We start from the raw sequence: 15,370 nt of genomic DNA, 5'->3' as shown, positions 1-15,370 counted from the left end.
TATATAATTTAATCAATAAGAATAAAAGGTCTATGCAGAAATTTGGATTAGAAAGGAAACAGATTTTTGGAAGTGTGCATGGATACACACATGGTGACCACCCTAAACTAAACATGTCATTTTCTTCTATGCAAGCCCAGGAAAAGATGCAGGTTCTTTAAGGACTAGCTGTCAGGCATTAGGAGCCATCTGTGTCCCAATTATTATTTTCCCCTATGAAACTAGATTGCTGCAGTGGCCTAAAATAAATACACACACAGCACAAGAAACCACACACATTCATTAAAATGAAAGCAGATTGTCCTTAATTTTTAAAGGTTTGTTTTTTAAGGAAACAATTATGTCTGCTCAAACTTATTTTTCCTGCATCAAGATATTTTCCAGAGGGAATAAACTATCCTTTCTTTAACCTTTGCAAGAGTTTAATTAATTGAAAGAGCAGTCAAAACAATATATTTTTGCCTTTTTGTTTTATCTACTTCTGCTTTGTTTTTAAAAAAACAAATTTGTTTAAAAAAAAAACAAAGCAGAAGTTGGTTAAAACAAAAAGGCAAAGTTTCTTCTATTTCATATATGGTGTCATTTCTATTTCTGTTTTTAGCAACAGTTGACATCTTTCTTTGTTCATTAGGCACACAGCTTCTATTCACAGAAGACAAATTCTCATTTGGGACTGAGATTAAAAAATAAAGCCTCAATTATGCATAAAACTTGCTTTTCTCTCCAATTAGTTCACTATGCTATAGGAACCTCACAGAATGCCTGTCCCAAGTCTTTTGGGTCGAAGCATGAGATTGCAAACAAAGCCTTTTTAAAAGCTGTACAAACTGATTGATTTAAAAAAACAGCAAAAATATTAGCTGATCTTTAATAATCTTGGAAAATTAAATAAGAGTCTAATCTGGTTAGTACAGACCAGGGCTATAAGGTAAACTGTAAAATTAAAAAGTACATGTAAGGCACTGGCAAAACCATTTCCATATAGCTGTCAAGGAAACAGGATCAATATATCCATGAAGTCATCCGATTGCTGATTTCATCTTTACCTTCAAAGCATTACTAATATATAAATACCGTCCTTGTCTAGTCATCAGTTCCAGGAAGGCAACCTACCTCCCAAATGACAACATATTTTGCTATATCAATTAGCATAAAGTGAAAATCAACTTTATGAAATAATATGGAGATCCATCAGAGACTATTGCTATTATTTCCTTTGCTTAGCCCTGAACTGCCGACAAGCAAGAAAATTAGCTCTTGCCACCAGGTGTCCCCAAGATGTACTGAGGATATAAATCCAACAGGAGCTGAGGTCCTAATACATATGGAGTGTGCCAAGTGAAGAAGATTAAGAAAACTGCTACAAAAGCATTGCTTCTTGTACCTAAGGAAAGTGATATGTAAAAATTTAAACTCACTGGTTGTAAAGAATCCTCTTGCCTCCTGCTTTGGCTCTGACGACTGATGAAGGACCTTGTTGACCCCTTATAATGATTCAGCAAGCAGATGATCACTACTATCATAACAGTTATCACCACTATGATGATGATAATCTGAATAAACTCTAGTTCCGCTGTAAGGAAAAGAAAAAAGATATAATTTAAAGCCAGAAACAAGAAACAGCAAAACTCCAATAAATTTTCCAATACATATAAATTGCACAATGTGTCAAAGAAAAAACAAAATTCTGCGCAGTAATGAAAATATTCCCAAGACGCAGAAGAAAAATAATTGTTTATGGACAGTTAAGTACTAAATAGCACTGAAATAGCAGAGATGAATTGTTTATGTCTTCAGTATTGAGATTTGCTCCTCTTCAAAAGTCAATCCCCACCATGCTTTGAGTTTTGATCTGTACACATCTTACAATTCAATGTAATCATGCCTTCTTTTAGAAATGATTTCATCAAGTTTAGCTTGCAGGGTAATTAATGACACAGACCTAGATCAAGCATATAATAAACAGATAAAAAATCTGAAGTGTAATGGGATAATTGTTGTAACATCTAACCTGTTTCCCCCAAAATAAGACATCCTCTGATAACAAGCCCAATCAGGCTTTTGAGCGCATGGCAATAAGGCCAAGCGCTTATTTCAGGGTTCAAAAAAATATAAAACAGGATCTTATTTTCGGGGAAACATGGTACATATACAATTCTTATTGCATTTAGAAAGTATATAGTAAGCATACTCAAAGTAAGCCAATAATAGGACTGTGTGAAAACATATCCTTCAAGGCAGAAAGAAAGAGACAGATATTAAAATACTATTTATTATTGCAACAGGTCATATACCTCATGCTATGTAAAGAGATAGCAAAAGTGGCCAAAACTGATATATTCTCATGCTGTTTTGTTAAGTTGTACCTTTTTAAAATATTCTATAAAGCAAAGAAACACAATCTTCATACAAATGTTTCCACAAATAGTTCTAAGGATTCTCCTCTGGCTATGTAAAAACATGCTAAGTATTACATATTAGTAACTAAAAAAAGAACAGATCATAGAAGAAAACCATTCTAACATTCTACTATTATTATTGCTATTATACTCATACGTGCAACCAGCTATTCCTGCTATCATTTTATAATGATAAAGTGCCCTGAAGACATTTCTGTTTCAACAAGCAGGGCTAGCATAAACATCTAAATTCTATGCCAAGGTTTTAGCAGATACACTAAGTTGACTCAATTTATTATTTACTGTTTATAAAATAAAAAATAAAAAAAATATTATATGTATCTGAAATCTTATTCTGTTCACCGCCCTGAGTCCTTCGGGAGAAGGGTAGTATAGAAATTCAATAAATAATAATAATAATAATGGAATTAATAACTAGAAGGATTTGGTTCAAGAAAAACAAATCCTTAATGTACACTGCTCTTATTAAAGCCAATAACCACCAAAATGATCAGAGATTGCCTTTGCTTGATTTGTTTTGTTTTGTTATTTCAGTGAAACCATGGTGATGAGATATTAATCTAGAAAGTCACTGTGGTTTTTCAAAGTCACAATGCCCCTAAAAAAAGACTTTAAGATTTTTTAAAAAATGCCCCTGGGCATTATGTTTTCCTTTTAGAAGACATAATTGCTTTACACGCCTTGGATTCAATTACAGCATCAATTAAAATGATGGCACTTTGGGACAAACGTCGCATCATTAATCTTGAAGAATCACACCTTTAGCTGTTAAAATTAACAGAAAAAAGCACATCAATGACTGATAATGTACTTGTTCATATGTGTAAGAACTCCTCAAAATTCAAGCCTTTGTTTGCCCACATATAGACTAGAATTCAGCCACTTTTCAACCAAAACATGCCTTTGACCATTGCCAAAATACTCTGTAATGAAAACAATTATAGGCAAAATGCACAATTTTGGTATCATGTTAAATCTTATAATCTCTTGCAATAGGTTCTGTAATTCATAAATGTATTCAGTTTCTCAAGAGGAATGTTTAAATGCAAAACATTCAAATTAATTCTAAAAATAATTATAAAAAAGTACAGAGAGTGTATCTGCATTTCTTTTCTTGTAAATTGGGATTGGTAAATGTAAAACACAGTGAAGTATTTTTTTTTCATTCAGAATTGCTTCTAATAATTTGGGAAAGAATAAGAATTAACATCTTTAAAAAGTATTGGTCAACATCCTCTCTATTAATAGTGAAAGGTATAAATGGGTTAGGACTGAAATGTTGAAAATGTTAAACCTAGCAACATTTTCAATAAAGACACATGTTCTAAGTCACATTTCTTAAATAGACTACACAGTGCAGGAGATCATATTTCCCTATATATTGTCAGTTATTTCCATGCTTAAAGCAACTTTATGTACAGTTTGAAAAAAAATACACTGATCATTTATCCTTTTCTGCTTTACAAGCTACTTTCTCACAATAATCTGTATTAGCTAGATACAATTTCAATCCAGCCAATTACAGATCTCTATTGCTTTGTTCAAGAACTTTATATGCAACTATACATTTTATTTTTCTACAGGTCCTTATACTTTTAATTAGTGACAGGAAGGTACAAAATGTTCCCTTTGATTCTGTATCCTGTAAGCTCTCCCTCAGCTAGAAGACAAGTTTCAGTTTTAAAAGCAACTATCTCTGAACTAAGGGATTTCCGAATATTAATTTAAACGCCCATAACCCAACAGTTGAGCCAACTGCATTATTGTGAAACAGACATGAGTAATTTTAATGTAGTTAATTTAGCTTTCCTAGAAATACAGTGATAGATGGAATACCATTACTTCTGCATCTGCCAAATGTGTAGCTTTCTAAACTAAATCAAGAGCTCTGAATATTTTTACAAAAGAGCATTTCCTCTTTTTACAAGAAAGTGTTTCCTCTTTTTGTCTGAACATTACCATGATACACAAAAACTTATTTAATTGCAAGTGCGAGAAGGGAGGAAGAGAATCTCTAGCCCAGGAAATTTGGGTTACAAAATAATTGGTTTTCCAAATTATAAAGAGATGCTTTGGTCCTTTCTCTCCTTTTTTCTTATCAAACTCAAAATGATCCATTCAGTAAGGAAACATCAGCCTAAGTGTAAAAAAGTATTGATCGTGAATAATTCTTCATTAAGGCAACAATGTTAGAAAAGACTTACATTTGCAATGATTTGCTAAAATATCTGGTGGCCTTTGGGAAAACAGAAAAAAAGTGAAGCAGAAAATAAAAAAGTAAATAAACGAAAGGCCAAAGATACAAATCAAGATAATTCTTCTAGATAACCGTTTTGATGATACTCTAATACATTTTTGCACTGCTCCTTGGTCTATAATAAATATAAATCCTTGATATACATAGGCTTTGTCACCTATAGGCATGCATTAAAGAGGAAGCAGTTTGTTGTTATTGTTATTTATTCATTCATTCATTCATTCATTCATTCATTCATTCAGCTGCCGTTATTGTAAACAGGGACGACTAAAACGATTCTCTGTCTGGGAAAGCTCTCCCCTGAGTTCCTTGCCGACGGCCATACAGTCTGGTCTTAATACCCAGCTAAGCCCAGAGCCTAAGGAGAGGCCACATTGCCCATTTCTGAATTAGGGACCCAGATGGGGGTACCGTGTCGTTGCCCAGACATAAGCCCAGAATTGCAGAGAGAAATAATTACCGGACGGAAGGTAGCACCGAGGCACTAGGACAATTAAAAGCAGCCTTTCAGAAGAAATTTCAAAGCGGGGACACTACGCGAGAAAAGAGCGGGTGGGGGGGGGGGGGGTTTGCTGGAATACCTCTGTGAAAAAGCAGGTCTTTCGACCGAGCATCTTTCAAAGTGGTAGCGTTAAGCTCCTCGGCGGGCATCCTCGGGCTCTTCTCCGCTCGAGTGGGAGCCCCGCTGCGAGCAGAGGAGCATCGCTTCGGACTTCTTCTTCAAAAGCTATGCTCGGCCGGACTTCCCTTTGCTCGCTTAGGCAGCGGCGGCGGCTCTCCCGCCCTCCAGACGACGGCAAGCCGGCCTTTAGACGCTACTCGGCCGAGCTGCTCCGAAGCTCAAGGTTGCCGAGAGCCGCTGGCCCGGAGAAAAACCAGAGCCCCGAATGGGGAACCAGGGAAGGAAGGCGGAGAGGAAGAAATGCTTCTCGGGGGCCTTTCATGCTTCCCGGACGGAGGCGGAGCCCTCGAGACGCCTCTCGACCGCCCTAAAAGCCACCGACCGCGGGGCCAAAGTCCCCGCCGGCAAGACAAGGCAACAGCCGACCGCCTCAATGAGCTCGCCGGGAAATAAACCGCGCGCTCCCCGAGTTAAGAGCCACCCGGTCGACAAGAGCCCCGTTCGGGTTTTTTTTTTAAGGCTGGGGAAGGGAGGAGAGGGGGAGGGAAGTTGAATAAGGAGTGAGGGGAAAGGAAGGCGAAGGCGACGCCGCTCTTACCAACTTCCCGCCCGCGACCGCCTCGGCTGCTTTCGGCCAAAGCTCAGCGGAGACTTGGCGAGCTTCTCTTTTACCTTCCGCCTCTCTCCTCCAACGTGACGTGCGTCACTCCGAGCCCCCGGGGCAGCGCCGGGATCGCAGGAGCCGCTCTAGGAAGAGCCTTGGCGGGACTCCCTCCCCGCTCTCTGGCTATTGGGAAATGCTTGCACGTGTCCTCCGTCGCCGCCTGGGCGGCACGCGGCTGAAGCCCCGTCGCTCCCAGCAGCTGCCGTTCGTTGCTAAGGCGAAGATCGCGGCAGCCTTCCGTCGGTCCCGTCGCCCGGCCGCCGGCCGGTTTCTGTACGAAGCGCTTTGGGAGCTTAAAAAAAAGGATAGTTTGGCTGCCTGCCAAGCTTTGAGGCAATCTTTTTGCCTTACCAGCTTTTCAAAAAAAAAAAAAAAAGTGTGTGGGGGTGTATAATAGACGCAAGTGTGTTTCGGTAGAATTGTGAATAAAATGTATAAATCTGCCTACCCTACGTATTCCACTCTCCAGTTTGGAACAAATAGTCACGACTTCTTGTATGTAATTATATATAGTCCTCTCTGGATCATGTAATGACAGCCTAAGCCATTAAAAGTGGATCTCTGTGAACAGCCTAATTTAAACGCCGTTTAACAGCAGATAAAGAAATGATTTGGATTCAAACATCTAATCAAGACACACAGCTGTCATTTTTCTTAGTATAATCTAACACAATTTGTGCCAAGTTCTTAAGGAAAAAAAAGCAGCATAGCTATATAATACTCCCTGTTTTTTAGACCTCGGGAAAGTATAGTAAAAGGTTTGGTACCATAGACTTTTCTCCTACAATGTCGAAAATAATAGTTTTGAATAAGCACAGAAATTAAAGCAACATACTGTCTTTTACAAAAGAGGAAAAGTGGAAAAATTATCCTACAGGAGGGTCAGAGAGATTTGTAACACACTACCACAGTACCATATCCATCTTTTTAAAAGCATACTGTTGTTTATTAGCTTTGTGAGATCTCTATCAAGTTGGGGAGAAGTGGAGAGAGTTGAAAGAATTTTTGAATCACAGACTTCTCAAGTATTCAAACAGGCAGTAGCATTATTGAAATAATTTTTTTCTCGTTATATTACCCTTTAATCATCAGATAGCTAACATAAATTATAAGGGGCCAAGCCAGGGGTGGGTTGCCCCCGGTTTGGACCGGTTCACAAGAACCAGTGGGAGGGTCCGTCCCCCGCCCCATATGTCTTCATAGGTGATCTGTGCATGCGATCCCGTTGGGAACCGGTAGTAAAGATAAGTAGAACCCACCCCTGGCCCAAGCCCCTATAGACTAGATTTAAGTGGTGTCATAAGGAACTACCAAGGGATTATCCTATGGCAGGAAGGGGTCCAGGATATGAAGATCACATGATGTGTGACTCCAGCCACACTGGCACATATCCCTTAGGCATTCATGCATCGCAGGCAAAGTGAGCCCTGAAAGAACTATCTGTTGTCTGTCTCTCACGCACACACACGCACACACCAGGGGTGGGTTCTACTTACCTTTACTACCAGTTTTCAACCGGAGCGTGTGTGCGCAGATCACCAAATCTGCACACACAGGGCGGGTGGGTGGAGCCTCCTGTTTTTACTATCGGTTCTCAAGAACCGGACAACCGGGAGCAACCCACCACTGACACACACCCATACAAATTTCTCCCTACTTTCCACTTGATCATTTGGGCATTAATTTACATCTACTAGTCTTTAAATTCTGTACATACCACATGAAAAAAAGTTTTGGCAGTTGGGAAACGAACTCAATCTATTAGTGTCTTATCTTGTCTTTTCTCTTCTCTTCTTATGACCAGGGGAAATGGAAGTCAGATGAGGTTATAAAAATGTTTTTTACTTTTCAAAATTTATAATGTTTTAATGGGGTGTAGTAAGAGGCCTAGTCAGGTGCCAAGGAATGTCTCGAGGGGTCCAGAGTCTTGCAAACTCATTACAGTTGATTCCAGGGCTAGATAAACAAAAGATGAGGAGGAAACATTTTAAAAGGAAATAGAAATAAATGTGACTGTTCCTCTTTTTATCATTTCAAATAATATTTTAGTTTTAATGTGATTAGGTGTGAGCAAGTAAACAGATGGCACCAGCTTGAAGATTAGAAACACAAGCCAGAAGAAATAAGTTTGGAGGAAGGATTTAAAATGAAAGTCGTGTTTAGGCATCTATATTAACTCAGCATTAAAGCTTCTTTAAAAAATGATATTAATAACTACTTTAAAAACTAACATAATTTTTTAAAAAAATCATCTTTCCAAGGCTTGACTTAAAATCTCATTTCATAAATAAACACAGCTGTGCTTGATCCACACCATCCTCATGGATCCACCCACAGGCTATATTCTTCCATGAAATGCCTCATCTGGCTGAAGCCATTAAGCTTTGCAGAAAGAATGAACCCCACCCTTTCAAAAGCTATTTTAAGATTAAGATTGAGATGTATCCACATGGGCATGGAAGATCAAGTTTTAAAATCCTATTTTATCCACGAATAGCCTTCACTTTTAGAACAATTTACTTCATTTATAAATACAGAAATGAAAAAGACGTTCTACTTACTATCTGTCAGAATTAGTAAAATTTAATTTGTAAATTTATACTGAAAAGTTCTAAGCTTTGCAAATGAGAATAATATGCATGCACTCCGTATTTTCAAACTTCACAATAATGTTGATATATATGTGGATTGGAATTACTTTGGAAAAAAAATCTGTACAACACATACTGTCAGCCTGATTTCCTTGGAAGGTTATACCGTATATGGCAGCCTACGTGCAACAACCAAACCAAGAGAGTGGACACAAACAATCAAAGACAGATGGACAAGCAATCCTTCTGAGAAGTGTTAGTGTGTAATCTCAAAGATTACAGATGCTAAATTCTTTACCAAAGGCAGTATATATTGAATGTTTACATAAAACATTTGTTTAAAATAAAGAAGTACAGTCTACATCTAAATATGCTATTAGAATTGTGAAAACATACTGAGAATATTTTAGATTCCTGACATGGGCCTAAAGCTACAACCCAGTTACATATTTTCTATTCACTATTGCCTCCCCAACATGAATATTTTTCTCTTTAGAATAGAAATAAATGTACAAGTACCAGTAGTCTTCAACTTACAATAGTTTGTTTAATGATTTCAAAGTTACAATGGCACTGAAAAAAGTGACTTATGACCATTTTTCACACGACTATTTCAACATGGACATGTGATCAAAATTCAGATGCTTGGCAACTGGTTCATATTTATGATAGTTGCAATATCCTGGGGTCATGTGATCAACTTTTGCAATTTCCTAATAAGCAAAGTCAATGGGGAAGCCAGATTCACTTAATAACCATGTTACTAACTTAACAACTGCAATGATTCATTTTACAACTGTGGCAAGAAAGGTCATAAAATGGGGCAAAGCTCACTTAACAAATGTCTCATTTAGCAACTTAAATTTTGGGCTCAATTGTGGTCATAAGTTGAGGACTACCTGTACTGAAAAACAGTACAAAAATACTTGTTACAAAGCATTATTTTCTTAAGGCATTAGCTTGAATTCTTTCTAAATAAAACATTTTTAGATTTATGAGGAAAAGTTGCTGCACATCTATCAGATAATTGCCACACAACTATCTCCCTAGATAACATGCCAAAATATCCAACTCTCCAAATACAAAAAACATATTTCAGTACTTTTGAAACAAGACTGCAACACAGAATATATTTTCTTGCTCTCTAAATCTCGTGTTCATTTGTCAGTATCCTCTGTGTTCCTCAAGATAATAAAGGACCAGCTATTTACATCATAATTGGGGGGAGAGGGGATTCCATTTTGAAGCTGTTATCTCTATATGAATTATTTTTTGAAACATTCGTCTATACCCTCATAAGTTAAACACTACCAATTTAACAGAAAAAAAGAAACTTTATATCGGAGTCAACAACAAATGTGTGCCCTTAGATGCTACATCATTGCATACACACAAACCTACATTCTTCATAGAGAAACACAGTATCAGTGAAAGAATAGATCAAAAATTGCACAATATCAAACATTAGAGTATTTCCTAGAAGAGTGTTTCCTAGAAAAAGCAGTATCAGATCTTAAATTCTAATCTAGACTGGAACAAGCTAAGGGAGGAATGAAAGAGGTCTATTTTTAAAACATAAAATGGATCCTGAAGCTTAATTCACAAGAGATGAAATGAAGAAGTACCATGTCATAGATCAGAGTGCCTTTTTGCCTTTTGTGATTAATTTAGCAATCTTGTCTTTTACCTATGATGCCTTCCATGGGATAGTGGACTTGGTTGATTTCAGCAACGTAAAAGATTGTTAATACTTGGATGGGAAATTCTAGGGCTACAGGATGGATGGGAAGTTAAAAACAACAATGTGGCAGAAGAAGGTGGTGGCAAACAGCATTTCCATAATACAACCAAGAAAAACTGCATGGATGCAATCATTAGAGTCAAGCTGGCCTACTCTTTCAAGGTTGACTTTCTTCCTTTTGATTTCTTTTCCTCCCCTCACATATGAGAAAAGAGCATAAACACAAAAATAAAAATAAAAAATTCAAACTACCCTTAAAGCATTAAAGTTAAAACAACTGAAACCCAGTTTAGATTTATGTAAGCAATACAAGACAAGGAATCTGTAATACTGTATTATTCAAAGAAAGTGAAATTTCTGATAAGCAAGGTTTATCTAGAATATTTTGTGAGAAACACATATTTCACCCTCCAAACAAGCAGACTTTTCCCATCAAGATTAGAAAGTTATTGTTAAGTGACAAATATAAGATTAAAGTTGGCATCTTTAGGGAATCATGCTTTGCAAATGTTTCCTGTAGAATATCACCTTATTTCTTTAAACAAAACTTGTCTTTTATTTATTTTATTTATTGATCAAATTTTAAAACTGCTCATCTCCCTGACAGAGAGATTCTGGGCAGATAAAATATCAAACCATAAAAACAATATATAAAATTTAAAAGGCAAGGATGAATTAACCATCAGAGTGAAAGTTGATTTAAAAAGTAGGAAGATGGTGCTAACCAGCATCATGGCTTCATGTTTCTATGAGCAAGAGTATTTATACCTTTCTAGAAGACCAAGAGAGTGGAGGGCCCGTCTCACTCCAGAGGGTGAATGTCCCACGGGGTGGAGACAAGGGCAGAAAAGGTTATTTTCTTGGACCCTTCCAGTCAGAATTCTTTAGCTGAAGGGGTCGACAACATGCCTTCCCTACCTAATTAGATAAGAAGGACTGATGTAATGAGATGAAGACAATTCCATGGATATATATAATAGAAAATGTATTAGGTTTTAAACTTCGTTATAGTTTCATACTCCATTTCTGGAATACAAAGTAATGCAATTATGCCAATTTATTTTAAATAAATGCCTTTTAAAAAGTTAATTTTGCTGCCCTTTATATAGGACCTAAGGCCTGAAACTTGTGGATCTGTACAGCAATTGTTTCTCACTCACACCAGGGATCACCTCTCCTTATGTTTTTGATTTCCTTGGAGGAAGGGTGTGACAGAAATGTAATAAACAGATTAAAATATGAGTAAGGCATTTCTCACTGCAGATTAATACAGCATAATAAAGGAAAAAGGGAATGTGTAGCCTGGCTTGGGATAATTGATTCAGGTTTTTTTTCATGTGAGACAATTCCTAAATGCCAGATTGGGCAAGAATAAAAATTCTGTGTAGGCAACTGTAATGTTAAACATTAGTTTAGAGTTACTTTCATTCAATTCAATTACTGGCTAATTCAGTCATTCTTTTGATTTCTTTATAACCCTTAACCAAAATGGCCCAAATGATTTCCTCCTTTTACAGGAATCCGATATCTTTGCATTATGGCTACTTGGTGAGATGAGCTAATATCTTTGGCTACCCCAGACTTCCTCATGAAGTAACAGGAAAAACCACACATGCCAAACCAGTCAACAAAAAAGACTGGAAATAAAACTGTTAATTGAGCAGGTGCCTTTAGTACACAGCACTCCTTTATATATATATATTTCTGTGATGTGGGTTCATCTGGAGTATGGATGTGTGTCAACTTGTGGAGGAGCATGCCTTAAGACAGAGGAACTGAACAGCCAGGTGTGCCTTATAATAGCTCTTTGATCTACAGCCAGTTCTTCTGTAGTATTAAGCCTATGTCTGAACTATAGCACGTTAAAGTATAAGTGAGGGGATACTCTGAACTATTCCATAATGCAAAGAACATGAAGGGGGAAAAATGCCAACCCACAAATTTTACTATACGTGTCACAGATGAAAAAAGATTTATATCCCACCTTGATTTTGTACAATTTAATAATGGTCCTGCTTTTATTTTGTTCCAAAACAGCAGTCCTGAGAGGTGACCCTGGACTGAGAGAAAGTGACTGGCCAAAGTTACCCATCCAGGTTTTTATGCTTAAAAGAGAATTATAACTCACACTGTCCCTGAGTGACAATCTTTATAAAACACTATGGTTGTAATTAGTTCTGCAAAACTTCATCGGAATTCTTAAGGGCTGCTGAGACTTATCAAAATAATGCTTCTATCTTTCAGAATTTTCCTGGTGATATCTCTATATGGATCATGTGGTTGTCTGTGCAGCAACTTTGAAGTCTATAATAATATCATTTAATCTGATACAGTTTTCACTGTGCTGTTGTTTAATTTACAGAAAAATATTAATTTATACAAACCCAGCAACAATGTTTATCTACGTATTCAGCAGACAGACTTTACCATTTAAGTAAAAACTAGACTTAGTAAAGAAGCATTTCAAGATGTTGGCAACGTATTTTATGCAAGCATTTTTGTACTTATTTATTTTGATGAACAGCACAGTTGATCATGACTGAATATCAAGCATGAATCCTCTTTTTCTATTTAAGAAGTAGTGACAGTACTTAGGATTTTTTTCCATTAATTATCAAAAGAAGACTTCATCCTTATTCTTTTCTTTCCATTCAAGCAGTAACAAAAAAGATGCATTAGAGATCTGCATTAAAAATCTGAGACAGCACCTCATTTATTATCTATCCATAGAGATAGCTAAAAGTGAATAACAAAGACAGAATTAGCAGGGGTGCCACCATTCCAGCATCTCTGCAATGCAAGTATTTTATTCTTTCTTGACATAAAAACTAAAAGCCATGTTGTTGAAATATATGTCACTAAACAAACCATTAACAGCATTTTACTTACAAAAGGAGTATTCACTTTTCTTCTACAATTAGTCCCTTTGGGGCTACAATGTAGCTCATAATAGGTAAAATATTCACTTGCCTAAACTGAATTGTTAGCAAGTCATCTAGCACAGATGGTGAAAGAGAAACAGGATGTAGAGCAGGGGCGGGTTTCAAAACCCGTCACTACCGGTTCGCTCGTAGATGGGCGCTCACTCGCTCATGTGAGCACAGAAGGGTTCCGGGCGGGTGGGCAGAGCCTCCCACCACCACTACCAGTTTGCCCGATGCAGGGCGAACCGGTAGCAACCCACCACTGATGTAGAGTACTAAGGAACTGTAGATAGTATGGGCTTCTAAAATGACTTGTCCTAAATAGAAATATCACAATGACGTTGTAAGGTTGGAACATCAGATTTTGTAATTTTCCTCAAATACTATTCACTTGATGCTAACACCTATCATGATAAAATTATTAATGTTATTGTTCTCTATTCCATCATTATATGGTTAAAAAAAACCTAATTTAACTTTAAACAGGATTCAGAAAAGGCCAAGACAGGTCTTGGCAGCATATGTGTCTTTTACATCTATATAACTGCATATTTAAATACAAAAATCAGTTTTCCTACCAGTGAAATTTATTAGATCAGAAATTGTTTGGATAACAGCGATTTGCCAAGTCGATTTACTGCAACAAACAAGTATTTTAGAAGGATCCTTCTGTCTAGACTCAGTATATTAACTATGTCAACATTGCTTCTAAAGGCAGGGTTAAGGGAGCTTTTAGGGTTTTTATTGCTATTTTTTAAAAACCAAGTTGACTCACTCATTTCGTACCACCTTCTATAGAAGCTACCTTGCCTTGATAGGAAAGTGGAAAACACCTGCTGTTTTTAAAACTTTGCTGAACTTTGCCACACTTAGAAACTAGACATTTCATGGTATTGTGAGCCAGCTAAAACCACACAACAACAGACGCTTCCTGACTCACTCAGATGCAGAAACTATGCACAGTTATTGCAGACAGCTCTGAGCCACCCCTGAGTGTTGATTCCAACCACAAAGGAGAAGCAAGAATGCCATATGTCTGTCTGCGCAATACTTCATAATCTTGCTTTGGGTTTCATAGTGTGTCTGGCTGAGAGAGACAAACATTTTTGTGCCAGTTCCACTGCTGTTAACAAAAGCTTCAAAGTATTAAAATTATGAATGTAATTAATTAAATATGGCATGCATAAATATTACTCAAATATTAAACAGTCTTCCCAGTTTAGAGTAATTGAAATAAAGTTTGTTTATTTACAGTCATTATTTTCTTTACGCAGCCCAGTACTGTAGTGATCTTAGACTTGGTTTTAGACTTAAATCACCCCCCCCCAAATTTTCATGGAGGGTAACTTTGTGTTACTTACACTATCCCACATCCCAACCTACTTCATAGGGTTATTATGAAATATTGTCATATATGCAACCTTGAAATCTCAGCAAAAATATGAGCACAAGAAGCAATAAACTCGCTATTCATTTAACAGAATATTTTATCAAATTCCAGTGACATCAGACAGACAGCTTGTTAATCTTTATTTACAGACTGGGAAAAACTGAATTATTTTTTGATGGATGAAATGAAATAACCTAATTACTGGAATATATAAACAGTATAAAATTAAAATTAAATAAAATAGGATAGAAACAAATAAGTTGCCCGGGAAGAAAAAAAAAATCTGCAATGAGTGAAAACCTGGAGAGAGAAATAAGCATAAGGTGGATTTTGTAATACAGGTAAATCCTCAATTTATGACCACAATTGGGACCAGAATTTCTGTTGTTCAACAAGATATTTGTTAAGTGAATCATGTCTAATTTTATTACCTTTTCTGCCATGGTTGTTAAGTGACTCACATGATTGTTCAGTGAATCCAATTGACTTATCAGAAGCTGGCTGGGAAGATCGCAGATTGTAATTGTGACCATGGGGCTGCTGCAATGGTCATAAGTGTGAGGACTGGTCATAAGTCACTTTTTTAAGTGTAGCTTTAAATGGTTGCTATATGAATGGTTGTAAGTAAAGGACTCTCTGCAAAGAGGATTGAAACAAGAATATACCATGTTAACAGCCTGCATTTTAGAAAACCTGCAGGAAGAATGTGAATTGTGGAGGTTTAAATAGCCATGGTAAAGAAATAATACTACTACGCAGAT

General features: G+C 36.9%; 1 protein-coding gene across 2 annotated transcripts in view; it reads right to left on the bottom strand.

The window, feature by feature from the left end:
- LDLRAD4 (low density lipoprotein receptor class A domain containing 4) overlaps positions 1–15,370 on the bottom strand; it is a 140,920-nt gene that overhangs the window by 10,842 nt on the left and 114,708 nt on the right. Inside the window, exons 1-2 of one of the 2 annotated variants that reach the window (XM_070940641.1) lie at positions 5,898–5,983; positions 1,419–1,573 (exon numbers count right to left, since the gene is read on the bottom strand). In XM_070940641.1, the coding sequence (XP_070796742.1) occupies positions 1,419–1,523 (105 nt within the window). In that variant the 5' untranslated portion in view covers positions 1,524–1,573; positions 5,898–5,983. Of the gene's footprint in view, positions 1–1,418; positions 1,574–5,897; positions 5,984–15,370 lie in introns of those variants that run through there. The other variant, XM_070940642.1, reaches the window with a different exon arrangement.

The sequence above is a fragment of the Pituophis catenifer genome, unplaced genomic scaffold (assembly GCF_029215685.1).
Source record: "Pituophis catenifer annectens isolate HBS135680 unplaced genomic scaffold, rPitCat1.0.hap2 SCAF_3, whole genome shotgun sequence".
NCBI classification, from domain to species: domain Eukaryota; kingdom Metazoa; phylum Chordata; class Lepidosauria; order Squamata; family Colubridae; genus Pituophis; species Pituophis catenifer.
Note: the sequence above shows the minus strand (reverse complement) of the source record. Positions and strands in the feature narration are given on the sequence as shown.